General features: G+C 45.6%; 1 protein-coding gene across 3 annotated transcripts in view; it reads right to left on the bottom strand.

Annotated features, from left to right (window-relative positions):
- The window catches only part of LOC139278967 (rifampicin phosphotransferase-like), a 178,810-nt gene that overhangs the window by 27,013 nt on the left and 125,784 nt on the right, over window positions 1–26,013 (bottom strand). For all 3 annotated transcript variants that reach the window (XM_070898258.1, XM_070898256.1, XM_070898257.1), the window contains exons 23-27: window positions 19,627–19,701; window positions 16,496–16,588; window positions 6,584–6,712; window positions 4,951–5,035; window positions 3,269–3,357 (exon numbers count right to left, since the gene is read on the bottom strand). In XM_070898258.1, coding sequence (XP_070754359.1) covers window positions 3,269–3,357; window positions 4,951–5,035; window positions 6,584–6,712; window positions 16,496–16,588; window positions 19,627–19,701 — 471 coding nt within the window. The remainder of the gene's footprint in view (window positions 1–3,268; window positions 3,358–4,950; window positions 5,036–6,583; window positions 6,713–16,495; window positions 16,589–19,626; window positions 19,702–26,013) is intronic.

The raw sequence follows: 26,013 nt of genomic DNA, 5'->3' as shown, positions 1-26,013 counted from the left end.
TTTCTATTATTTCTGCCAAAGTGGATAACCTCACATTTCCCCACATTATACTCCACCTGCCAAATTTTTGCCCACTCACTTAGCCTGTCTATATCCCTTTGCAGATTTTTTATGTCCTCCTCACAATTTGCTTTCCCACCCATCTTTGTATCATCAGCAAACTTGTCTACATTACACACGATCCCTTCATCCAAGTCATTAATATAAATTGTAAATAGTTGAGGACCCAACACTGATCTCTGCGGCACCCCACTAGTCACTGTTTGCTAACCAGAAAATGACCCATTTATCCTGACTCTCTGTTGTTAGTTAGCCAATCCTCAATCCATGCTACTGCTTCTTTAATAATGGACTCCAGCATTTTCCCAACGACAAATGTTAGGCTAACCGGTCTATAGTTTTCTGCTTTATGTCTACCTCCTTTTTTAAATTGGGGAGTTACATTTTCAGTTTTCCAATCCGCTGGGACTGCCCCAGAATCCATGGAATTTTGGTAGATTACAACCAATGCATCCACTATCTCTGCAGCCACTTCTTTTAACACCCTAGGATGCAAGCCATCAGGTCCAGGGGACTTGTCCACCTTTAGTCCCATTATTTTACCGAGTACTACTTAATTAGTGATAATGATTGTATTAAGTTCCTCTCTCCTTATAGTCCCTTGATTATTCACTATTGGGATGTTTTTAGTGTCTTCTACCATGAAGACCGATACAAAATATTTGTTCAACTTCTCTGTCATTTCCCTGTTCTCCATTATTAATTCCCCAGTTTCACCCTCCAGTGGACCAACATTTACTTTAGCCACTCTTTTCCTTTTTATGTATCTGTAGAAACTCTTACTATCTGTTTTTATATTTTGTGCTAGTTTACTTTCATAATCTATTTTCCCTCTCGTTATCATTTTTTTAGTCGTTCTTTGTTGGCTTTTAAAAATTTCCCAATTCTCCGGCCTCCCACTAGTCTTGGCCACATTGTATGCCCTTGTTTTCAATTTGTTACCCTCCCTTATTTTCTTAGTCACCGAAGATCCGAAACAACTGGGCGGAGTCCCAAAACTGGTGTTAAGACCCTAATTTGCATATTCAAGGCATCTAATGCCTGTTTCAAGTAGGAAGTTGCATGCTTCCAGTTTGCCAGTTGGAGCATTTCCTTAATTTTAGCCCCAAAACAGTAATATCCAATTTCATCTCCATGGTACCTATCAGATAATCAACCTCAAAGAATTCCAATGAATCTGTTAGCTATTATCTGCCCTTTATAAAGTCATGTAGTTTGGAATTATTACACTGGGCCTTGCTAAATTCATTTGAATTCCTTACTTTGTAAAAAACCATGGGCTAGAACCTCGACTTTTTTTGCATGCTTAACGCCCAGTGAAAGCCCATTTTACCGCTGAAATGACATATAACGCCCATATATCGGCCATTTGGGCACAAAATGGAAACTGACGGGCTTTTTTAGGAGACTTATTGGCGAGTGTTATTTTCCCAATGGACTTAACGGCGGGAAAAAATATTACTGCCCACCCACTTTTTTTGGGCAGAATCAGCAGAATGGGCAAAATCAACGCTTATATTATCGCCCACCGTTACTTTCCGCACGGAATTAACGCCGAGATTTAATATGAACACCCGCCCACTGTTTTTTGTCATAAAGAGAATATTTAACCAAACTAGCGACCATGGAGATCCATGGAGATCGCCCATCGTCAATTTCACCACCTCGTACAAATATCGGCCACAATATCGCTCGCTCAAAAAACCGCCCACAAAAAGTGAAACTAACCGGAACGAACGCCAGCGGTGTGGCTGGCATTTGTTAAATCACATTCTTACGTGAGGAGCTGATATCGGAAAGATTTGCCCGAAAGAGCGCTGATATGAGTGACAACACTGACACACTGCTGTGTGTGTGCAGTTCAGACATCAACGGTGCCCATCACCTTGGTGCCAGTTAAAGTTTACGTTGAATGATGTTAAGTTGTATTTAACCCTTTCATGGTAAGGAATCACCAGTGTGTAACGGTGCAGATATCTGAGACAATGCTCAACAAGGTTATGTATAATAACAAAAGTTTAATACCAACATTGGTCTGAAATCATAAGTAACACAGCCAATAACATCCAACCCCCGTCCACACCCCACCTTTTCCACTATTGACATAAATCACGTGTTCACCATGTCCACCAACACAGAACACAAAGGCAAAGCAGGAGCATGGTTCCCAGCCCCGTACATTGCAACAAATTGCATACACCAGATGGAGATATAACACAGCCATCACCTGTGCACATGCACCTCCCTTTCCTTACCCACTCTCCTTCTTTTGCCCACCTCTACCCCTTCCCCTTCTCGTTCCACGGCGCCTGGCTGAGGAACTCCTCAGGCGGTGCCTCATTGGGGGGGCGAATGAAAGCAGATGCGGTGGATGCATGGGTACGGGAACAGGAGGTGCCGAGGGGCAACATTCTCTGATGCAGAAGCAGGATCTTGGTCCTTGCTCTCATCTGTCATTCGCAATGGTGGTGCGGAACCTAGGGGTGGAGTGCTGTGCTCGGGGACCACTGGGAGCCCTCTGCCACCACTGTTCCTGGCTACCAGCTCCAGGGCCTCCTCCATCCCTTCCATGTTATATCTTATTTGTTGGACAAAAACTCACTGACTATGTTCTTGGTGCCTAGTAGGCCTTTTCCCATTGGTGAATCTCTGTCGTGCCTCCCACAACAGCCAGACAAGCACACTCCACAGTAACACACGCTTTCAGTGCCTCTGAGCTCCTTCTTTATCTGTCCCTTATTCTGCGCATGTCATGATGACCCTTGACCTCCTGAATCGCGGGAACCGAACAGTGCCATGCCGTTGCTAAGGACGGCCACACTTTACGGCAGGAGGTCAAAAAAAAATTAACGCTATCGTCCATTTGATATCTCAAGGTGTTTTGAGAATGGGCGAGAAACCGGCGATCTGAAAACCCTTTTTTGCCACTCACGCTGGAAATAATGCCCATTTTTGGGCGATAATCACAAAAGTGGTTCTAGCCCCATGGACTTTCTCCTGCGAATAGGTCTAATCCACCCTCCCCCCCTCCAATAGCACCAAAAGCAAGATGAGCATTTGTTATTTATCAATGGTGTCTTATTTTAATCAGCTGCAAAAACAATCTCCCACATCTCCCTCCTTCCACCCACATACACATTCTTTGGTCTTTGAATTTATTTTTATAGTTACTTTTTAATAACAAGAAAAAATTTGAGATTCTACTTACCTCCACATATATTGGAATGTCAGCAGACACAACATCTTGACATGTGCTGTACAACATCGCAACATCAGCCAACAGCTCAGAGGTCCACCCTGTAAAATACATTTTATGAATGATTTAGGGAATCTTATCGAAGCAAAGTTCTGCTAAAGTTTTAGCATCCCACTCCAGACACTAGAGCATAAAAATCTCGGCTGACACTCCAGTGCAGTGCCAAGGGAGTGCTTCACTGTCGGATGTATGGTCTTTTGAATGAGATGTTAAACCGAGGCCCCATCTGCCCTCTCAGCTGGGCGTAAAAGATCCCGTGGCACAATTTCAAAGAAGTGCAGGGGAGTTCTCTCCGGTTCCTGGACAATATTTATCCCTCAATTAACATCAGTAAAATACAGATTACCAGGTCATTATCACATTGCTGTTTGTGGGAGTTTGCTGTGTGTAAATTGGCTGCTGCGTTTCCTACATTACAACAGTGACAGCATTTCATAAAACAACTTCATTGGCTGTAAAGCACTTTGAGACATACGGTGGTCATGAATGGCGCTATATAAATGCAAGTTTTCCATTTTGTTTATCATCTGACTTTTTTTAAGCAACTCTTCTCAATTTTATAGCCTACAAATCCTCTTACTTCTACAAAGCTTGCTAGAATCACTGGAGGGTAGTAATCTGAGCTAGAGTCTTCCCTGCTAACGTGCAGGGGACAGAAGGACAATGTCAATCCTTTCCCACCTGGAAAGTGAAGGGCCTAGAAATTGGGTATCACCCCATTTGGGGACAGTAACCTTCGAAAGGTGGGGCATTTTGTGCCAGGCGCAGAAGTCCGGCTCGCTAAATTCAGAGGCGGTAACGGAGCGTATGCCTCAGCAACGCTTCGCACTGGGCCGCGTAGCGATGCTGTGCACGAGGGGCTCTTCCCTCATTTAAAGGAAAGGGCCCAAGCTGCATACTCTGCATAAGAAGAACCCACCTACCTGGGTCACCGGGGAGCGGGAGTACCCGACGATCAGCCTGGAGACTCGAGCCGAGTGCCGGGCGGAGCGATCGCGGGACCGACCCTGCGAAGAAACTGCGACCGGAGCAGCAACGGAAATGGCAGATTTTCTTCCAGCAGCAGCCGGCCACCTCCCCTTTAATTTCCGCGTCAGTGGAGGCCGGCCACACGTTCCCTGAAGCTGTCGCTGTTATCGCCCCGTGCTGCTGCAGGGGGCAAAAGCCAATTTTGGGGCTGGAGTGCTAATGGGGTGATGTCACGATCTCCGAGCGCAGGAGATTGGGGCGCAATGCCGTGGTGCCATCACTAAATTCCCACCGAATTTAGTGGCAGTCATTAGTGGCGAGCGCCCGGTCACAAAGTCATTTGCGCCCCGTTAGCGCTCCCGGGAGGTGCAAATGCATCCAATTTCTCCCCCAAAGAGTCTATCATTACAAGATGCATCGTAACAACTAATCTCCAAACTTACAACAAGGCACATCTCAACTGCTGTAGCTGGATTTGGGTAAGACTCCACAACAGTTATTACTATCTAAATTTAGCATAGAGTTCGCTACTCAATTAATAACATTTTCATATATCACCTAACAATTATCGAACCGTGGGATTGGATGTTGGACGTAGCTGAGTATTTTGTGAGCTGAAACTCAACTAAATGCAAAAGTGATACTGGCAAACACTTGAGACGTACTTGTTTTTCCTCCTGACAAAACGGACACGAGAACTGCGTTCCACATTCCAGAGCTACTTGATTTTGACAGTGATGTGCACCAAGCCTAAAAATAATTTTTTTAAAAGTTTATATAGAAACATAGAAACATAGAAAATAGGTGCAGGAGTAGGCCATTCGGCCCTTCTAGCCTGCACCGCCATTCAATGAGTTCATGGCTGAACATGCAACCTCAGTACCCCATTCCTGCTTTCTCACCATACCCCTTGATTCCCCTAGTAGTAAGGACTTCATCTAACTCCTTTTTGAATGTATTTAGTGAATTGGCCTCAACAACTTTCTGTGGTAGAGAATTCCACAGGTTCACCACTCTCTGGGTGAAGAAATTCCTCCTCATCTCGGTCCTAAAATGGCTTCCCCCTTATCCTTAGACAGTGTCCCCTGGTTCTCGACTTCCCCAACATTGGGAACATTCTTCCTGCATCTAACCTGTCTAACCCCGTCAGAATTTTAAACGTTTCTATGAGGTCCCCTCTCATTCTTCTGAACTCCAGTGAATACAAGCCCAGTTGATCCAGTCTTTCTTGATAGGTCAGTCCCGCCATCCCGGGAATCAGTCTGGTGAACCTTCGCTGCACTCCCTCAATAGCAAGAATGTCCTTCCTCAGGTTAGGAGACCAAAACTGTACACAATACTCCAGGTGTGGCCTCACCAAGGCCCTGTACAATTGTAGCAACACCTCCCTGCCCTTGTACTCAAATCCCCTCGCTATGAAGGCCAACATGCCATTTGCTTTCTTAACCGCCTGCTGTACCTGCATGCCAACCTTCACAGATATACACACCGTAAGCACTTGAAAAAGATTCTCATTGCAGGTAAAGGTCCTTGGGGAGAGGTTCGGTTAGATAGCGCCCCTCATGAGTTTCAGAACAGGGGCATTAAAGGGTTTGCAAACGCCAGCGCCAGCATTAGCGCCGCTCGGCAAATTCAGTGTGCCGGTACCGGTGGCGCTGAGGAGTATCACCCGGGAGCGTCGTGGCGGTGTGCACCATCCCCGATATCGACACGGATATCAAATTTGGTTTGTGTGCCGCCTGTAGTGCCCCCTGTGACAACGCCTAAGAAAGCTGGCATGCAGAGCTGTCCCGGGGCACTAAGGGAAGGAATGACAGCATGAGGTGTGAGTGATATATATTTTTTTGCGATTTAACTTTATTTGGGGTGAGTAATGTATCGGCACTGTTTTTTGTGCTGATTCTTTTTTTTACAGGGAGGCCTCTGTTAGGGTGCTACAAAGTCAGCTCTTTAGCTTGGGATATTCAGTTGCTCTCCTGGCCTCGTGCCCTAAGAGAAGTGTGGAATGCTTTCCTTAGTGCTCCACTCCACTGTCAGGGCGCAACAACTGAATTCCGTGGCTGCCGTCACAAACTGTTTTCCGGTGCTAAATTTAGCGACCGCCCGACATTAGCGCCTTAAAAGCTCTCCAACTGAATTTCCAGCCTCTTGTGTTTCAACCATGCTAATTACAAGGTCCATCTTTCTTAATATGACGTAGTTAAATCTTTAGCATCAGATAACAGGAGGTCGTTTCCGAATGTCACATCACATCACTGACTTCCATATCAACCAAGCATGTATAAAATGGTCACCCACCTCAAAGCACTCGGGTAACTGCCGGTCTATGTTGAAGTAATATTCTTGTGCTTCCTTTGCAGGTTGAATCTGAAAGTTCTTCATTTTCTTCATTAATCTATTTACTCTTGACTCAGCTGTTAGCAGATACTGGAAGTGATTCAAACACAGTCACTACATGGTACTTAAACACTCAGTAACAACGGATACAGGTGATAGGCTAAACCTTACAACACAATGATCTTTTAGTTCTAATATATTAAAAAGGTTCCAACCTGCCCTGTTGTGTTTTGTTTCATGTTCTCAGATACAAGCTGCTGAGTGTTTAGTCGGTCCTAATTGAACAGCTATTAGCACGGTCTAACCAGGGAGCATCGCAAATATGCGTTCGTGTATCCCTGGTTAGAAGTTGAAGCACTCTCAAAAACACTGCAATAAAAATAATGCTTTCTAAAAAAAACAGTAATTGGTTCTGCGACTTTATCTTGATTAGGGACAAAAGGGTAAGTTTACTGGGCTAAATTACAAAGTCTGTGCAGTTTTTCAGGGCAATCTTGCCACTTTTTACAAACACAAGCTGACACCGTGAAAACTCTTATAACACAGCAGACAATAAACCAAGTCTTCCATTCTATCCTTCCAAATTGTACACCTTCCACTCGTCATATGGTCATTATAAATCAAATTAAGGACGACCTTACCCTCATATTTGTTAGTACTGGAAATTATATTTCAATTCAAAGGCGCTTCACAGGAGTATTCCAAAACAAAATGTGACACCAAGCCACATAAGGATATATTAGGGCAAATGAGAAATAGATTTTAAGGAGCATCTTAAAGGAGGAAAGAGAGGTAGAAAGGTTTAAGGAGAAAATTCTAGAGCTTAGCTCCTTGGTAGCTGAAGGCACAGGCACCAATGTTGGAGCAATTGAAATTGGGATGCTCAAGAGGCCAGAATTGTAGATCAGTGAGCACAGGGATGATGGGTGAACTGGACTTGGAGCGAGTTAGGACATGGGCAGCAGAGTTTTGGATGAACTCAAGTTTATGATGGAGGGTAGAACATGGGAGGCTGTCCAGGTGTACCTTGGATAGTCAAGTCCAGAGGCCAGCAGATGAGCTTAGGAAGGGAAGAGTGTGGCGATGTTCCAGAGGTGGAAATAGGCAGTCTTAGTGATGGCACAGATATGTACAGGTTTGATGAGAATGACCAGGAGATCCAAAAGCTAATTAATCACAAGCACAGGGCACTTCTGAACCTAAAAAAACAATCCAACTCTGGAGCAGCAAAGCAGCTTGACGGCTTAAGGCCGAGGTCCATTAAAAAACCCGCAACCTAAAGAACAAATGGTGAGTGGAGAAAGCACAGGAGATTCAGCAGCTGGCCAACAGCCATGGCCATGATGTGCGAGGATTCTTCACCGCAGTAAAGTCCACCTATGGCTCAAGCACCCAAGGCCCCACCCCACTGCTGGCCAAGAATGGAAAAATACTCATCAAGGACACTGAGGCAGTCAGGACCTGCTGGAAGGAGCATTTCAAAGATCTTGTTAACCGAGCCTCTGCCTTTGACACGAGTGTCCTCGACTCCATCCCGCAGCATACTACCCGCCACCATGTCAGCAAAACTCCAGCCCTGCACGAGGTAGAAAAGGCCATCCAGGTCATTCAAGGTCAGCTCAAGAACAACAAGGCAACGGGAGTGGATGGAATCCCCGCTGAGGCACTAATGTATGGCAGAGAGGCACTACTGGCATGAATGCATGACTTCATCTCTCTCATCTGGAAGGAGGAGAGCATGCCGGGAGATCTCAGAGATACAGTAATCGTGACCATCTTTAAAAAAGGGGACAAGTCTGACAGCGGCAACTACAGAGGAATCTCCCTGTTATCAGCCAGTGGGAAGGTCATCGCTAGACTCCTCCTCATCCATCTTCTCCCTGTGGCTGAGGAGCTCCTCCCGGAGTTACAGTGCAGATTCCATCCACTACGGGGTACAATGGACATGATCTTTATGGCACGACAACTGCAAGAGAAATGCAGAGAGCAGCTCCAACCCTTGTACATGGCCTTCTTTGACCTTACAAAGGCCTTTGACACTGTTATCCGTGAGGGACTATGGAGCATCCTCCTCCGTTTCAGCTGCCCCTAAAAGTTTGTCGCCATCCTCCGCCTGCTCCGCGAAAACATGCAAGCCATGATCCTGAACAACGGATCCATCACAGACCCAATACACATCTGGACCGGGCTAAGCAGGGTTGCGTCATCGCCAACCCTCTTCTCGATCTTCTTCGCTGCAATGCTCCACCTCACAGTCAACAAGCTCCCTGCTGGAGTGGAACTAAACTACAGAACCAGTGGGAACCTGTTCAACCGTCATCATCTGCAGGCCAGATCCAAGACTGTCTACCATCGAGCTACAGTATGCCGACAGCGCTTGCGTTGTGCACATTCAGAGGCTGAACTCCAAGTCATAGTCAACATCTTCACTGAGGTGTACGAAAGCATGGGCCTTACACTAAACATCTGTAAGACAAAGGTCCTCCACCAACCTGCCCCCCAACACAGCACTGCCCCCAGCCACAACGCGGCCCTGGACAACGTAGACCACTTTCCATACCTCGGGAGCCCACTATCAGCAAGGGCAGACATCGATGATGAGACCCAACACTGCCTCCAGTGCACTAGCGTAGCCTTCGGCTGCCTGAGGATGAGAGTGTTCGAAGATCAGGCCCTCAAATCTGGCACCAAGCTCATGGTCTAGACAGCTGTAGTGATACCCGCCCTACTGTATGGCTGAGAGACGTGGACCATATACAGTAGACATCTCAAATCGCTGGAGAAATACCACCAACGATGTCTCCACAAGATCCTGCAAATCCACTGGGAGAACAGATGCACCAACGTTAGTGTCCTCGATCAGGCCAACATCCCCAGCATCGAAGCACTGACCACACTCGACCAGCTTAGTTGGGTGGGCCACATTGTTCGCATGCCTGACACAAAACTCGCAAAGCAAACGCTCTTCTCAGAAATCCTACACAGCAAGCGAGCCACGGATGGGCAGAGGAAACATTTCAAGGATACCCTCAAAGCCTCTTTGATAAAATGCAACATCCCCACCGACATCTGGGAGTCCCTGGCCAAAGGCCACCCTAAGTGGAGGAAGAACATCTGAGAGGGTGCTGAGCACCTCGAGCATGCAGAAAGCAAGCGCAGGCAGAAAGCAAGCGCAGGCAGCGGAAGAAGCGTGCGGCAAACCAAACTCCCCACCCACCCTTTCCTTCACTGACTGTCTGTCCCACCTGTGACAGAAACTGCTATTCCCATATTGGATTGTTCAGTCACTTAAGAACTCACTTTTAGAGTGGAAGCAAGTCTTCCTCGATTTCGAGGGACTGCCTATGATGATGAGATGTAGTCAGAAGCTCACCTTTGGGTCAAATATGACACCAGGGTTGGGAACGGTCTGGCTCAGCCTCAGAGTAGCCAGTGAGGAGGATGGAGTTGTTACACTTGCATGTTGGATTTAATGCCTGATCCTTTTGCTATCATATGACCACTGTTTACATTTCATGAAAATGTTTCATTTTGTTGCATTTGAGAAAAATCCACTCCATTATATAACCACTGCTCTTATTTGATTGTTAATAGATTTTTTGAACATGGTACAGTTCCTCTGAATTTTTATCAGCAACATGATGAGAAAACCATTCGTAATATATTAGTTTTTACAAAGGTTGTTGTTAAGTATGCAACACCTTGTAACCAGCATTCTACCGCTACCAGAGGGTGCATCTGTTGAAGTCCCAAGGGATCCCAGCATCCCTTAGGAGCACTGCATATAAGCAGGCTTCCCATGATGTGCCGGCACTCTGGAGTCAGAATAAAGAGACTAAGGTCACACGTACTCAAGTTTACAGTACTCAGTCACATTGCTTTATTTGAGACCATAACAACTGGCGACGAGTAATGGATAACAAACCATCACGCGAAAATGCAGAGAACTGTTGATATCCTGGAGAAATTCTCAGAAGGTGACAATTGGGAAGCCTTCATGGAGCGACGTGACCAATACTTCGTGGCCAATGAGCTGGAAGGGAATGAGAACACTGCCAAACGAAGGGCGATCCTCCTCACCGTCTGCGGGCAACAACCTATGGCCTCATGAAGAATCTTCTTGCTCCAGTGAAACCAACAACCAAATCGTATGAAGAACTGTGTCCGCTGGTTCCGGAGCACCTAAATCCAAAGGAGAGCGTTCTGATGGCAAAGTATCGATTTTATACATGTCAACGGTCTGAAGGCCAGGAAGTGGCAAGCTATGTCGCCGAACATAGGCGCCTTGCAGGACATTACGAATTCGGTGGATTCCTGGAGCAAATGCTAAGAGATTTTTTTGTGCTTGGCATTGGCCATGAGGTTATCCTTCGCAAACTATTGACTGTTGAAACACCGAACCTGAGCAAAGCCATAACGATAGCCCAGGCATTTATGTCCACCAGTGATAACACCAAACAAATTTTGCAGCATAAAGATGCATCGGCAAGTACTGTACACAAAGTAATGTCATTTTCAGGCAGGAATGCATATGGCAGAACATACATGCCTGCAGCTGCCCGACCTCAGATGACTCAAGAGTCCACCATCAAGTGTGAATGCGAGGCAATTAACACCTTGTTGGCATTGTGAAGGTGATCATTGAGCCCATCAATGCCGCTTCAAACACTATGTGTGCAAAGGCTGTGGAACAATGGGACACCTGCAGCAAATGTGCAGATGAGCTGCAAACTCTGCAAACCACCACATTGCAGAGGAAGACCGATCGATGGCAGATCAAGCTGAACTAGAGACTCAAACTGAGGAGGCAGAAGTGTACGGGGTACACACCTTCACTACGAAATGTCCACCGATCATGTTAAAAGTTGAACTGAACGGAATTCCAGTATCCATGGAATTGGACATGGGTGCGAGTCAGTCTATCATGAGCAAAAAGGCCTTCGAGAGGCTGTGGTGCAACAAGGCACAAAGGCCCAAGCTGAGCCCTATTCATATCAAGCTGAGAACTTACACTAATGAGCTGATCCCTGTAATTGGCAGTACAGTAGTAAAAGCGGTGCACGAACTACCAATATGGATTGTACCAGGAGATGGCCCCACACTGTTCGGCAGAAGCTGGCTGGGAAAAATCTGCTGGAACTGCGATGACATCCAAGCGCTTTTGTCTGTCAACGACATCTCATGTGCCCAGGTTTTGAGCAAGTTCCCGTCGTTTGAGAAAGGCATCGGAAATTTCTCTGGGGCGAAGGTGCAGATCCACTTGGTTCTCGGTACACGACCCATCTACCACAAGGCACGTGCAGTGTATTACACGATGCGAGAGAAAGTGAAGATCGAGTTGGACAAGCTGCAACGAGAGAGCATCACTGCGCCAGTTGAGTTCAACGAGTGGGCCAGTCTGATCCGGTTCTCAAGGGTGATGGCACAGTCAGAATTTGTGGGGACTATAAAGTAACGATTAACTGTTTTTCGCTGCAGGACCAGTACCTGCTACCCAAGGCAGACGACCTATTTGTGACGCTGGCAGGAGGGAAGGCATTCACCAAGTTGGACCTGACCTCGGCCTACATGATGCAGGAGCTGGCGGAATCTTCGAAAGGCCTCACCTGCATCAACACGCACAAAGGTCTGTTCATCTACAATAGATGCCCGTTTGGGATTCGATTGGCCGCGGCTATTTTTCAAAGGAACATGGAGAGTCTGCTAAATTCAGTTCCGTGCATCGTGATTTTCCAGGACGACATATTGATCACAGGTCAGGACACCAGCGAACACGTGCAGAACCTGGAAGAAGTTTCAAGTCAGCTAGATCGTGTGGGACTCAGGTTGAAACGCTCGAAGTGTGATTTCCTGGTGCCAGAGGTCGAGTTCTTAGGGAGAAGAATCGCGGCAGACGGCATCAGACCCACCAACGCCAAGACGGAGACAATCAAGAATGCGTCAAGACCACAGAACGTGACGGAGCTGTGGTCGTTCCTGGAACTCTTCAATTATTTTGGTAATTTCCATCCCAGGTTAAGCACCTTGCTAGAACCTCTACATGTGTTGCTACGCAAGAGAGATGACTGGGTATGGGGGAAATCATAAGAGACTGCTTTTGAGAAAGCCAGAAATCTGTTACGTTTCAACAAACTGCTGGTTCTGTATGACCCATGTAAACGTTTAGTGCTAGCTTGCGATGCGTCGTCGTACGGGGTCGGATGTGTGTTACAACAAGCAAATGAATCGAAAACATTGCAACCGGTCGCTTATACGTCCAGGAGTTTGTCCACGAACGAAAGGGCCTACAGCATGATTGAAAAAGAAGCTCTGGCATGCGTTTACGGAATGAAAAAAATGCACCAGTATCTGTTTGGGCTTAAGTTCGAGTTAGAAACTGATCATTACCTGCTCATATCGCTATTCTCAGAAAGCAAAGGTATTAATATCAATGCCTCTGCTCGCATCCAAAGATGGGCACTCAAGCTGTTTGCATATACCTATCTCCATCCGAGAGTGATACTGCCCCTGATTACATAGATCCTGAGCCACCATCCTGCATCCGCCAGCAGGAAATACGACCTGTAATCCAAAGTGTCCTGTACCTGCTGGCCTAAAGTAGTGCCTGTACTGAACCGCCCCTCTGCACCCTTCCCAATCCTGTGCGCCCATTACTTCCTGCACTGAGCCTTTGTGTCTTCTTTCTTTGTCCTTCCACCCTAAGCATCCCAGCCTTCCTGCCTTTTCCTCTTCCCTTTTCTCTCCTATCACCTCTCACCCGTGGCTGGATGCCTCCCCTGCTCAACATCCTGCAGCCACCACCAGACCATATCTGGCATTGAAGAGTGACATCATCAAGGTCCAGGTCGGTGATTGGAGTGTGTACAGATACAGCAGGAGCGGCGAGGTTGTGGCAAAGGAGCAGCAAGAGTCTGTAGAGGGACATGATCAAGGCACAGGGAGGTGTGAGTTCGGAGCCAGGAGCCCAGGGGCAGCACGGGCCAGCCCACACTGCGATATGTGTGCGCACTAGGTCCGTGCAGCAGAGCTGGTCTCCAGTCATCTTGGGTAATCCTTGCCACTGGACCAAGACCAAGCTCTGTCAAGCCCATGTGGTGGCTGGTGTGCAACGGTCACCACACATTAAAAAAATCCGCACACAGGCACCTTCCACCCTTCAGGATGTAGTTCAGGTCCTTCATAGAAGCACCTGTGAATGCATCCTTTTTTGGCGTGGAAGCAAGTCATCCTCGTTTCAAGGGACTGCCTATGAGTGATACCTGACATACCATTCACCACCGGCCAGCTGAAAGAGGATGGGATACGGAGGTTGAAAGAAAGGCTTGCCTTTACATAGCGCCTTTCACGACTATAGGTCATCCCAAAGCGCTTTACAGCCAATGAAGTACTTTTTGAAGTGAAGTGTAATCAGTGTAAGAAACGCAGCAGCCAATTTGCAACAAGCAAGCTTCTACAATCAGCAATGTGATATTGACCAGATAGTGATGTTGATTGAGGGATAAACATTGGCCAGGACACTGGGGATAACTCCCTTACTCTTCTTAAAAATAGTGGCGTGGGCAGATGAGGCCTCAGTTTAACATCTCATCGGAAAGATGGCACCTCCAACAGTGCAGCACTCCCTCAGCACTGCACTGGAGTGTCAGCCTCAATTTTTGTGCTCTAGTCCCTGTAGTGGGACTTGAACCCACAACCTTCTGACTCCGAGGCAAGAGTGTTACCCCCTGAGCCACAACTGGCATAAATAAGAAGAAGGAGCTATGCAAAGCAAGAGAAAGAACCAGAAGGAAAAGAGCAAAGGGGAAAAGAACAGGAGATCAAAGGAAGAGAGAGAGTTAGAAGAGCAGAGACAAGTCAGATGTTACCTCTGACTTTCATAAGCAGTGACACAGGAGATCCAATAGTGGAACTTAGGAATTGCCAGACAAAATGTCCACTTAATTCACCTTCTACCATCCTGGTAATCACATGATACAATGATAATGGGTGTTGTTAACTAATCATAGTGTTGGATATGCTAGCGAGTTGAGAGTTAATGAAACATCCTGTTCCAATCCAGACATCTGCTTATCAATTGGAATGCAGGGCTTGCTGGCTCGAATAATACATTGACCATGGGTGATTAATGAACTATAGTCCATGGTTTAAATGTTTTGAAATAAATAATCTGTTTTATCATAAGTTGGGAAGTATTTCACAGGGCAGTTAGAAAGAGTTGACAGTTCATGAAATCTATGCATGTATCTATGCATAAAATACCAGTTTGTGGTAAACAACCAGTGTATAAAAAAGGGTGAAGTAGCAGGGCTAAGTCAGGAAGCAGGATTGAGAGAAACTCAAATTATTACCCTTTGTATTGTAAGGACTGATCATCTGTGCTATACCAACAGTCTGTTTCGTACACTCAACTGTCTCGTGCTTACTCATGGCATGTTGTTGTGAATCATAGTAGGAAGGAGGCTGACACACAGCAATTGATCTCTATCAAATAGTCTACAACACAACCCAAAATGACATGAAGAACACCCATAGGTCCACAGTCACCTTTTTCCTCCCAAGCATGTTACATTTATAAGAACATAAGAACATAAGAAATAGAAGCAGGAGTAGGCCATACAGCCCCTCGAGCCTGCTCTGCCATTTAATATCATGGCTGATCCAATCATGGACTCAGGTCCACTTCCCCGCCCGCTATCCATAACCCCTTAGTCACTTATCATTTAAGAAACTGTCTACTCCTGTCTTAAATTTATTCAATTTCCCAGCTTCCACAGCTCTCTGAGGCAATGAATTCCACAGATTTACAACCCTCTGAGGGAAGAAATTTCTCCTCATCACAGTTTTAAATGGGTGGCCCCTTATTCTAAGATGATGCCCCCTAGTTCTAGTCTCCTCTATCAGTGGAAACATCCTCTCTGCATCCACCTTGTCAAGCCCCCTCATAATCTTATATGTTTTGATAAGATTACCTCTCATTCTTCTGAATTCCAATTAGTAGAGGCTTAACCTACTCAACCTTTCCTCATAAGTCAACCCCCTCATCTCGGGAATCAACCGAGTGAACCTTCTCTGAACTGCTTCCAAAGCAAGCATATCCTTTCGTAAATATGGAAACCAAAACTGCACGCAGTATTCCAGGTGTGGCCTCAGCAATACACTCTAAATGTTTTTTTTGGCTAATCTTGTTTTGTTATATTTCCTACATGAATGCATGAGGACTTGGAAGGCATCACGGTCTTACCGGAATGCATAGCTTCTAAGCCATCCGAGGTTCCAGTTTAGCACTACTAATCCAAAGCAGGTTTGATCTTTAATCTAGATTGATTATTTGTAAAAGGTCTGGAATTATGTTCTTTTCTATCTCTCCTTGTGTATGTTCCTTGTTGCTCATCTCTCTGTTCTGCGATTTGATTTACTGTGTCTTGTCTTCTTTCCTGTTGCATTATTTGGAATTATTATGTCATGAATGTTTCCAAATGTCCTTGATCATAAATAACAGAGAATTTGATGTTTTGCAAGAATTTAACGAGTTACCATTGAGGAGTGCAGAGATGTAGGTCAAAGCCTATTTTCCAACCAGCATTGTTGCTGTACAAACACTTCATTAACTTGTATTAATGTTTTTAAACAGAGACATTAATCCATTTAAAATAAAGTAAAATAAGGGGGTTAAAGCCTGAGTTAAAGTGGCATATGATGGATTTTAGTAGAATCAGGTTAGGTATTTTTACGGAACAGTATAATTCAGAAGATAAACTTCCGAGTCTACTTGATTTTTAGCAACAGCACCATTCTGAATTCAAAGCCAGTATAGGAACTATTTCTGGTTATATTGTAAACATGATAAAGACAGCAATATATAATAAACCTTACCTGTAGGTATACAATTGCATTGCTAATTCTCTTCCACAATGGTGATTTTCCATGAATTAATACAACATCGTGTAATGATAATTCATTCAACACCTAGTCAATAAAACATAAGAACATAAGAATTAGGAGCAGGAGTAGACCATACGGCCCTTCCAGCCTGTTCCACCATTCAATAAAATCGTGCCTGATCTTTGTCCTCAACTTTCCCGTCCAATCTCCATATCCCTTGATTCTCCTACAGTCCAAAAAAATGTATCGATCTCAGCCTTGAATATACTCAACATCAACATCCACAGCCCTTTGGAGTAGAGAATCCCAAAGATTCACTACCTTCTGTGTTATATATGCAGACTATAGATTTACTCTCTGTGTAGTCACTGTATAGTTGCATAAGATGGGGACTTGTTTATCTGATGTATGATCAATAAGGTTTACACTGTGTATATACTATGCTGGCACCACTAGAGGGTGTAACTGGTGGAGACTGGGGTTTCCTGCCTTGGTGGCAGGGGCTGTATAAAAGGGGAGCCATCATGTGGCTGCCTCACTCTGGAGTTACAAATAAAGGACCAAGGTCACTACAGTTTGAGTACAACACATTGCCTCGTGGAGTCATTCACAAGTTCATTATAGACATAATACTCTGAGTGAAGAAATTCCTCCTCATCTCAGTCTTAAATGGCCTACTCCTTATCTTGAGATTGTGCCCCCTAGTTCTAGACTCTCCAGCCAGGGGAAACAACCTCTCAGCATCTACCCTGTCAATCCCCCTCTGACTCTTCTATGTTTCAATTAGATACATTATGTTCAACATCAATTAATAATTACAGGCACATGTATAAATGATTGCAGTGGTTTTATTTGTTGAAATGGTTTGTTTTCAACAAGGCAAACACACACAACATATCGGCTCAGCCACTACATGAAACTTCGCAAGTCATGGGGGCCAGCACATTTTACATAAATTTACTGCTGCACTGGGCACATTTGCAATATGCTGGCGTGCTAGAATGGCCTTTTCTAGTGACAGTACGTGGGGCAGGATGGGCATGGTGAGGCGGGGGGAGGAGGCATTAAGAAAGGAAGCAGGCGGACCAGGGATACCAGGGGAGCAAAGGGCAAAGGCTCCCATCGTTTTTGTAAATAGAGCTCCAACCTTCTCTTGGGCACCAGTTCCAAAAGCTGCAGTGATGCTTTGGTTGCATGCCACATAACGGGTTGGCTGCATTCGTTTTAAAAGAACTCAGGGAACGAATGAGTGTGGCGTATGGTCACCGCATTACAGGGAAGATGTGATTGCACTAGAGAGGGTACAGAGGAGATTTACCAGGATGTTGCCTGGACTAGAACATTTTAGCTATGAGGAAAGATTGGATAGACTGGGGTTGTATTCTTTGGAACAGAGGAGGCTGGGGGGGAGACCTTATTGTGGTGCATAAAATTATGAGGGGTCTTGATAGAGTGGATAGGATGGACCCATTTCCCTTGAGAGGTCAGTAACCAGGGGACATAGGTTTAAAGTAGTTGGTAGAAGGTTTAGAGGTGATTTGAGGGGAAATTTCTTCACCCAGAGGATGGTGGGGGTCTGGAACTCACTTCCTGAAAGGGTGGTAGAGGCAGAAACCCTCATCGCATTTAAAAAGTACTTGGATATGCATTTGAAGTGCTGTAAGCTACAGGGCTACGGACCAAGAGCTGGAATGTGGGATTAGGCTGGATAGCTCTTTGTTGGCCGGCGCAGACATGATGGGCCGAATGACCTCCTTCTGTGCTGTAAATTTCTCTGATTCTAAGATTCTACAAACTGTAATGTGGTTACTAGCCATCTTTGTGCTTATCACATGCTTCAGGTTGCAACCGTGCCCATTGTGATTCAGGCACCCACTTTCACATCACCCACCTCGAAAGGGGTGATATAAATTCGGGGCACATAAATAAGCATAAAAATGGGGTTATAATGTGCTGCTGCATCCACTACTCTAGAGCTAAAGGATAAAAATGATGGTATTTAAATAAGTTACAATGGATTATAATGTTAATCATTAATTTCATATTTATGTCAGCTATGTATATGGATATTAACCGTCTTGTTCACTTCATATCAATTCTGATGATTGGCAGTTTGTGACTTGCTGTTTGTGGGACCTTGCTGTGCACAAATTGGTTGCTGTATATTACAAAAGTGACTACATTTCAAAAGTACTTCATTGGCTGTAGAGCACTTTGGGACATCCTGTGGCCGTGAAAGCCGCTATATAAGTGCAAATTCTTTCTTTCTTTAGCGCTGAGAGCAGTCGCAACAATTTGGTGCTTTTGTTCCCCCGAAGGTTGTAGGGCTTACCACAGTCCAGTTAACATGTTACTTTCTTGAGTAAGCGCTATGACAAGTTGTGCTTAGTCTTCTAGAAGACACCTGACATAGTTCTACACGTTTGTCTATTGGTTAAGCGGAAAGCTGTGGGGACTTTGAGTAAATCTTCAGTAAGAGTAAGAAATTGGCTGAAGAGTAGCAAGCAATTGATATTTGTTACAGGATTTCCACCTAGATTGGGGGAGAGGGGGAAAGAGTAAGTAATGGGGTTCCCAACCAGTATTGTTTCTAATTTGCATCAATGACTGCACAGCCGAATCAGCGGAATAAAAGTCAGAGGAAGTTATGTTCAAACTTGCATACTATGTCCAATTCTAGTCACGCCACAAGGTTGATCCATGGGGTTACAGGTCTGAGGTATGAGTAAAATCTGGAGAATCTTGGGCTTTTCATCTTTCACAGCACTCACAATTGCAAATAGCAAGGTCCCACAAAGAGTAACTGAGATAAATGACCATTACATTTATTTTGGTGGTGCTGGTTGAGGAAAGAATGTTAGCCAAGACAGCAGAACTCCTGCTGTTCTTCACATAGTGCCATGAATCTTTTAGGTTTATATATACACAGGCAGACTTGGCCTTGCATTAACATCTGGTCTGAAAGAAGCCAATCTGACAATGTAGCACTCCCTCAGTACTGCATTAAATATGTGCACAAGTTTTGGAGTGGGACTGGAACCCGTAACATTCAGACTCAAAGGAAATAATGTATTGTACAGAGGAAGGTTTTTGCACTGCGTAAATAAATGTTTAAAAAGTACCCTCCCTAGCAGTTCAAAGTCATTCATCTTTTTCCGGGTAATGATGTTATTCTGTTCCATGTTAGCATTCATGCTCTGGAAGATAAAAAAAAATCAAATGTTTAATTTTGAAATATCTCTAGTCTGTTATAATAAAGTCCATTTTAAGTCCTACTAATGAAATAAACACTGGTACATCAGATGGGAGTGCTTGTAAAAAAAAAAAAGTTCATTCGTTGAACAGTAGAAGTTCTAGCCATTATTTAACTGATCCTCAAAGGTACACAATCCATATATACAACTCCAGTTCCAAAAAGCATTCCACCACCGCCAAGCATCATTTCTCAATCTTCATTGCAGTTGTGTTGCGAGATAAGGATTAAGAAAGACTACTTAACTTGTTGAGTCATTTCATTACCATTCTTTGAAAGATTTGGCATCATTCACATGCTGTAGGACCTATACCGAGTTTGATTGATTGTGAAGAAATCGCAAGCCAAGTATGCTCAAAATATATGGGGCTAAAAATTGTATATGGCCACAAAACAGGCAGTGTTAAGAACCAACGATGTTAAGCTCTGCCAGGTTAAATGGTCTTGGTAGCACGCAAAATTCATGCTTGGTCCTCATTAACATGATTATAGTCTTGATCTCAGTGCTAAAACCGCTGCTTACCGCGGTTTACCGCTCAACAGGTGGGCCAATATCGGCTCCAGTCTAATTCTCAGTCATGTTTGGCACAGGCTTTATTTAGTACTTGATGCGATAGCAAATCATTGTCAATCTAGTTCCAACTTCACCTGGAAGCAGACGGTAGTGGAAGCAGATGGCTGAGCCTCAGCACAGGGAGAGAGCCCGCAGATTCTCAGGCATGGCTTTCGAGGCACTAGTGGTGGCCACGGAGAGGAGGCGGGCTGTCCTCTACCTGCAAACTGGCAGGAAGCCCTTGCCCCCTTACATCGCAAAGGCTCAGGCAGGAGAAATGTGACAGCCAGCACTGTGGTCCCCAGCTTGACAGTCCAGGGCCGCAAGAGTTTAATAACCTCACATGGCAGGTCAAGGCATTAGCAAAGGCTATATCCCACCATCTGTACCCAAGCTTCACACACTGCTCAATGCACCACACCCCCAGCACTCACCGACCAACAATCTCCACCCATCACCACTCAAACCTCACAATCATAGCTTCACTTCACCCTCACAACCTTACCACTTGCTGCAACACTCACACCCACATCTTACACCTTGCACACACTGACAGCTATTCAGCCAAGGCAGTCACATCACCCAAAACACATTGCACCACACTCACTCGCACACTTCCCTTTCTCTTGCAAGTCAAGGCCTCGCATAACAGGAGGGAGCAGCAGCAGACAGGGGAGGGGGGGCAAGCTGCCATCCAGAACCTCAGCCAATAGGATGAGCGAGTGCTGGACATCATTGAGCTTGTCAAAGCTTGCTCAGCTGGTCGCACTTAAGGCATGCCGGTAAGTAGAGCGGCGAAGTCCAAACTTCTGATCCGGTGTCAAGTGAGCACTGCACACTCACTGACGTCATGATCAGCTCATCTACATAATTTTGGCGAGCGCCGACATTGGCAGTGCTGCCAGCCACCCGAAAATGGCAAACGATGCGGTATCCACCGGCAACAGGCAGAAGAGTAGCCGCCGCCATTTTGTCTCCGAATTTGGCGGTAAACCCCTGGGAGGTGCTAACCCCCAAATATTTAGCCCATAAACTTTCATGGCATCAAGCTAGGCCTTCGTACATGGATGGCCTTCTATTTCAATATCAATGAACGCCTCAGGAACTACGTGGTAGCTCAGAAGTAGCCTGTTGCTAAAGTCGGTGAGACTGATTGGGAAAGAGTATGTGTGTGAGTGTGTGTGTGTGTGGTCTATAATTTGATCCCTGTGCCTGTGTAAATTGAGCAGGGCTTTCCTGATGAATTGCTAATCTCTGAGGCATTGCAGAGTCCCATTTCTGTTTTCTGCAAGGCCCAGACTGATAACCTGGCTCCTACAAATCTTGTAGTTAGTCATTGGTATTGGTCTGTGCCACTCTGCATGCTCTGAATTAATAGCTATGACTATGTCCTTAGCTCATCTCCTTTTGAAATGGTTAAATGCATCATGGTTAGTAAAACTCTGGTTTTCTTAGATCTGTCGGCTGCTTTTTGAAGGTTATGCTTTATATTATGTCGGATGTTTTGTTAAGGCTAAACCTAAGCTGCCATCTTTGAGTTGGAAACCCAAGGCAAATTTGGCTAATAGCTGCATTGGAGTAACATAATTTGAACGATTTTCTTGCACATTTGCAATAGAAGATGGACACTGATATTTTACTATATGTTTAAAGGCTTTGATAGCAGATAGACAAAACATCCTACCTTAAGTTCCTGAGTTAAAGACCTATGCATTGATTGGGCCTGGATCAGCATGGGTATACAGGAGATGACAGAATGTAAACAGTACATCAAGATTGTACTGGTATTTTTTTCCACATAAGCCACTTAGTTAATTACGGTGATCAGTCTCAGGAAATGTCTTTTGACACCCACCTGCAACCTCGGTGACTGAAATATGTAGGCTATGCTTACTATTCTATCTGTTTGGCCTGCCCCTGCATGGATATACCAGAGATCACACCCAATTAGTGATTGCATCCTAGTTAAGCATTTTCTGTCTTTAATGGACATAATCCAGCTTTGAGTCCGTCCGGGTCCAAGATCCCTGCTGAGGGGCCAGGCTCAGTTACATTTTGGAGGGTATCCACCAACATTTTTATTTACGAGATCCCCCACTGGTTGCCTGAGTATTTCCTAATTTTTTTTTTTGCATTCCAAAATGTTTTATTTGCTTGCTAGAGAATTGAGCCAATTGGGACAAAATGTTTACCGTTATGTGCTGCTTTTTGCTTAATAAGGGTTGTTAGGTCTTGTCTAGCTTATGGATAATTCAGTTCAGCCTATACCAAATTCCAGGTGAAGAGCCCAATGGCTGAAATGAAAAGAAATAAAATACAATAAAGGCATATTTATCCTCCCTAAAATACATTGGGAGCTGCAGGGTTTTGCTTTAGAAATAGGGAAACAGTGATGCTCAGAGCATGGAATCCCTAGTGAAAAAACTCAACTGGTGCTATTCCATAGATATTGGGGTTTCATATCACGCTGATGTAAGAGATCATGGGGTCGATTTTCAACTTGCCACCTCTCCTCCTCATCGGAGACATTGGACCCAGATGATCTGGCATTGTAGATACGTCCCCTTTAAAGAAACCGCCAGATTTTCATTTCTATAGAAATCAATAAATACAAAAATCGGGCAGTTTCTATAATGGGCAGCCAATCAGTGACGCCAGTTAAATGCCCAGGGGGAAAGTTAAAAATCTATCCCCATGTGACACTCTGCCCAGGTTGACAAAAATAGTTGGGGAATGCTTAGTGAATGGTTATTCCAGAACCAATCAAACTTGGTATGGTGGTATGGTTGTGTGAGATATGCCTGAGTAATAAATCCTCGTCTCATACTTATCTGTTTGCACAGTGTTCAGTTGCATTCGCAACTCCTCAGATAATGAAGCAGTCCTTGCCCGCATGCAGCAAGACCTGGATGACATTCAAGCTTAGGCTGATAAGTGGCGAGCAACATTCGTGCCACACAAGTGCCAGGCAATGACCATCTTCAACAAGAGAGAGTCTAACCACCGCCCCTTGGCATTCAATGGCATTATCCTCGCCGAATCCCCCACCATCAATATCCTGGGGGTCACCATTGACCAGAAACTTAACTGGACCAGCCACAAAATACTGTGGCTATAAGAGCAAGTCAGAGACTGGGTATTCAGCAGCGAGTGTCTCACATCCTGACTCCCCAAAGCCTTTCCACCATCTACAAGACACAAGTCAGGAGTATGATGGAATACTCTCCACTTGCCTGGATGAGTGCAGCTCCAACAACACTCAAAAAGCTTGACACCATCTGGGACAAAGCAGACTGTTTGATTGGCTCCTCATCTGCCACCTTAAACATTCATTTCCTCCACCACCAGCATACCGTGGCTGCAGTGTGTACCATCTACAAGATGCACTGCAGCAACTCTCCAAGGCTTCCTCAACAGCACCTCGCAAACCCGCGACCTCTATCATCTTGAAGGACCAGGCAGCAAGCGCACGGGAACACCATCACCTGCAAGTTCCCCTCCAAGTCACACACCATCCTGACTTGGAAATGTATCGCCGTTCGTTCATCGTCGCTGGGTCAAAATTATGGAACTCCCTCCCTAACAGCAATTTGGGAGCACCTTCACCACACGGACTGCAGCGGTTCAAGAAGGCGGCTCACCACCAGCTTCTATGGAGCAATTAGGGATGTGCAATAAATGCTGGCTTTATCAGCAATGCCCACATCCCAGGAACAAATAAAAAAAAATCTTTCTGCAGTAAAAGAGCTTGAACTGCAGTTAATGCAATCAGATCAGGTCACACCATTTGAATGGCTGCCATCAATTCCATGAAATCCAGGCCAATCTGTTTTAGATTTTGTTTGCAAAACTTTTCCAGCTGTTTTAATATTCCATCAAACTATGAAGGGGCTTTTCTCTTCTTTCCTAATATTCCTAACAGACGTGTCAGATGAAGCACAGTATCTGGGACACAAGGGTGGAAACTATAACTGGTGCTCTTCTTGTTTTGATAGCACGGTTAAAAATAAAATGCTAAGGGGGAAAAATTGGACTACTTTGTGCCTCCCATTGGGGCGCTAACAGGACACAAATGACCAGGTGCGGCGAGAACAGCGACCCTCGCTAAATTCGTCGGGAGTTTTGCGGGGGCGGAAAGATGTTGCGCCTGGTGTTGCTGATGACATCGCCAATAAAAACTGGCTCTCGCCCCCTGGTTGTACATCTGCCATTAACAACGATCGGTTGAGTCGTTGAGTTTCAGTCGGATGTAGGCTGGAGGAGCGCTATTTAAAGGCGCCAACATCCGGTTTACTATTAATCGGCCAATAATGGTTTCTTGTTAGTTTCACATAGGCAGACAGGCGTTGTGAACGATTTGAGTGAGTTACAGTTGAAGGAGTGTTCTGGCTGATAAAGATTCATGAGTTTCATTGAGGGCAAATTTGAAAGTCCAACATTTAGATCCTTTCATGGGGTTTCTGCAATGGACCTCGCCCTCCAGCGCCACCGTCAGAGCCAACTGAGACACAGAGAAGGAGTACAAAATGTGGCCAGAGGTAGGAGGGCCAACAGGGCTTTCAACAGGAGGCCTTAACCTCCCAAAGAATTCCAGCAGCAGTTCTCCGACATCAATTTCACTGAGGAACAGTGTGTTCGAAGGCTGTGCTTTTGCAAGGACATGGTCACCGAGCTCTGCCACCTTCTCGAACCAGCCTTCGAGCCTCAGACCAGGGTGAGGACAGCTCTCTCAGTGGCAGTCGTCACCATTGAGCTCAATATTTTCCCCAGTGGATCCTTCCAGTGTGCAACAGGAGACATCTCCAACATCTCCCTGTTCGCCGTCCATCGCTGCATCCGTGAGGTCACAGATGCTCTCTACAGAAGGAGGAGGGACTTTATTTCCTTCTCCATGATCAGACAGAAGCAGCACGAGCATGCATGTGGCTTTGCCAGGAGAGTGGGATTCCCCATGGTGTAGGGCGCCATTGACTAAACCCACGTCGCTTTGTGGGCACCACATCACAATCCTGAGGTATTCCATAACCGCAAAGGCTACTACTCACTGAATGTGCAGGTGGTGTGAGACCACACACGCCGAGTCATCACCGTCAATGCCCGCTATCCTGGCAGCAGCCATTATGCATTCATCCAGCGCCAGACCACTGTAGTAGCTCTCTTCCAGCCACCACATGAAGCTCGCAGCTGGCTGCTGGGAGGCAAGGACTACCTGCTCTCCACCTGGGTCATGACTCCACTCTGCAACCCCGACCTTCGTGCCCAGCACACATATAATGAGAGCCATGCTGCCACCAGGAACATCATCGAGCAGACCATCGGAGTGCTCAAGCAGCGATTCTGCTACCTTCACCGCTCGGGAGGAGTCCTCCAGTGCTCGGCTGAGCAGCTGTCCCTTTTCGTCGTTGTCTGTTGCATGCTGCACAACTTGGCCATCATGAGGGTGCAGCCACTGCCACCAGGCATAGCCGCAGCACCTCAGGAGAAGGAGCTGGAGGAGGAGGATGAGGACGAGAAGGAGGAACAGGAGCAGGAATAGCACCAACGCAGGAGGCAGGGACTCAGTTAGTCTTCTGGAAGGGTGGTCCACGACCGCCTCATCAGACTTTGGTTCCAATGAATTCCAGGCCACATCCAGTTGCTCTGCATTTCCCCATCATTACATTAATTTCTTATTCCATATCTCAGCCCCAAAACTGAAATGAG

Source organism: Pristiophorus japonicus, chromosome 13 (genome assembly GCF_044704955.1).
Source record: "Pristiophorus japonicus isolate sPriJap1 chromosome 13, sPriJap1.hap1, whole genome shotgun sequence".
Taxonomy (NCBI): Eukaryota; Metazoa; Chordata; class Chondrichthyes; family Pristiophoridae; genus Pristiophorus; species Pristiophorus japonicus.
The sequence above is the reverse complement of the archived record's forward strand: the minus strand, read 5'-3'. Positions and strand labels throughout refer to the sequence as shown.